Source organism: Eumetopias jubatus, unplaced genomic scaffold (genome assembly GCF_037043125.1).
Source record: "Eumetopias jubatus isolate StellerSeaLion01/CBP00866 unplaced genomic scaffold, mEumJub1_p1.0 scaffold_1, whole genome shotgun sequence".
In the NCBI taxonomy this organism is placed as follows: Eukaryota; Metazoa; Chordata; class Mammalia; order Carnivora; family Otariidae; genus Eumetopias; species Eumetopias jubatus.
The window spans coordinates 129,346,797-129,348,701 of record NW_028274807.1 but is presented as its reverse complement, the minus strand read 5'-3'; the positions used below and the strand labels follow the sequence as shown (position 1 = coordinate 129,348,701).

At 39.4% G+C, this 1,905-nt stretch overlaps 1 protein-coding gene across 1 annotated transcript; it reads left to right on the top strand.

Annotated features, from left to right (window-relative positions):
* Positions 1–514: 514 nt before the first annotated feature.
* On the top strand, positions 515–851 carry LOC114205667 (large ribosomal subunit protein eL42-like). Its single transcript, XM_028099205.2, has one exon. It carries the CDS (start codon positions 516–518, stop codon positions 834–836), a length of 321 nt encoding a protein of 106 aa, XP_027955006.1. The 5' UTR covers position 515; the 3' UTR covers positions 837–851.
* Positions 852–1,905: the final 1,054 nt, after the last annotated feature.

Here is a 1,905-nt window from a genome sequence, read left to right as displayed (position 1 = left end):
GGACATTGTTAAACTGATAGCATTTTTTTCTCTCATTCATCTATTCTCCTCTGGACAAAATGACAAGACAAAAAAAATCACCTCAACAAAAAGAACAAGAGGTAGTACCGACTGCCAGGGACCTACTCAATATGGACATTAGTACGATGTCAGACCTAGAGTTCAGAATCATGATTTTAAAGATACTAGCTGGGCTTGAAAAAAGCATGGAAGTTATTAGAGAAACCCTTTCTGGAGAAATAAAAGAACTAAAATCTAACCAAGTCGAAATCAAAAAGGCTATTAATGAGGTACAATAAAAAATGGGGGTACTAACTGCTAGGATAAATGAGGCAGAAGAGAGAATTAGTGATAGAGAAGACCAAATGATGGAAAATAAAGAAGCTGAGAAAAAAAGAGATAAACAACTACTGGATCATGAGGGCAGAATTCGAGAGATAAGCAATACCATAAGACGAAACAACATTAGAATAATTGGGATCCCACTTTTCCGTGCCGATAGCACTCTCGCAAACATGGTGAACGTTCCTAAAACCCGCCGGACTTTCTGCAAGAAGTGTGGCAAGAACCAGCCCCACAAAGTGACACAGTACAAGAAGGGCAAAGATTCTCTTTATGCCCAGGGAAAGCGGCGTTATGACAGGAAGCAGAGTGGCTATGGCGGGCAGACTAAGCCGATTTTCCAGAAAAAGGCTAAAACTACAAAGAAGATTGTGCTGAGGCTTGAATGTGTTGAGCCCAATTGCAGATCTAAGAGAATGCTGGCTATTAAGAGATGCAAGCATTTTGAACTGGGAGGAGATAAGAAGAGAAAGGGCCAAGTGATCCAGTTCTAAGCTTCATATTTTGTTAATATTATGAAGACAATAAAATCATGAGGTTATGTTCACTTCAAAAAAAAAAAAAAAAAAGAATAATTGGGATCCCAGAAGAAGAAGAAAGAGATAGAGGGGCAGAAGGTATATTGGAGCAAATTATAGCAGAGAACTTCCTAATGTGGGGAAGGAAACAGGCATCAAAATCCAAGAGGCACAGAGAACCCCTCTCAAAATCAATAAAAATAGGTCAACACCCCGACATCTAATAGTAAAACTTACGAGTCTCAGAGACAAAGAGAAAATCTTGAAGGCAGCTCGGGAGAAGAGATATGTAACCTACAATGGTAGAAACATTAGATTGGCAACAGACGTATCCACAGAGACCTGGCAGGCCAGAAAGGACTGGCATGATATCTTCAGAGCACTAAACGAGAAAAATAGGCAGCCAAGAATACTATATCCAGCTAGGCTGTCATTGAAAACAGGAGAGATAAAAAGCTTCCAGGACAAACAAAAACTAAAGGAATTTGCAAACACAAAACCAGCCCTACAAGAAATATTGAAAGGGGTCCTCTAAGCAAAGAGAGAGCCTAAAAGCAGCATAGACCAGAAAGGAACACAGACGATATACAGTAACAGTCACCTTACAGGCAAATCAATGGCACTAAGGTCATATCTTTCAGTAGTTACCCTGAATATAAATGGGCCAAATGCCCCAATCAAAAGACACAGGTTATCAGATTGGATTAAAAAACAAGACCCATCGATATGCTATCTGCAAGAGACTCATTTTAGACCGAAACACACCCCCACATTGAAAGTGAGGGGGTGGAAAACCATTTACCATGCTAATGGACACCAAAAGAAAGCTGGGGTGGCAATCCTTATATCAGACAAATTAGATTTTAAACCAAAGACTGTAATAAGAAATGAGGAAGGACACTATATCCTACCTAAAGGGTCTATCCAACAAGAAGATCTAACAATTGTAAATATCTATGCCCCTAACATGGGAGCAGCCAATTAGATAAGCCAATTAATAACAAAAGCAAAGAAACACATTGACAACAATACAATAATAGTGGGG

Coding starts and splice junctions, on each gene's coding strand:
- LOC114205667 (XM_028099205.2), top strand. CDS start 516: ATGGTGAACGTTCCTAAAACCCGCCGGACTTTCTGCAAGAAGTGTGGC.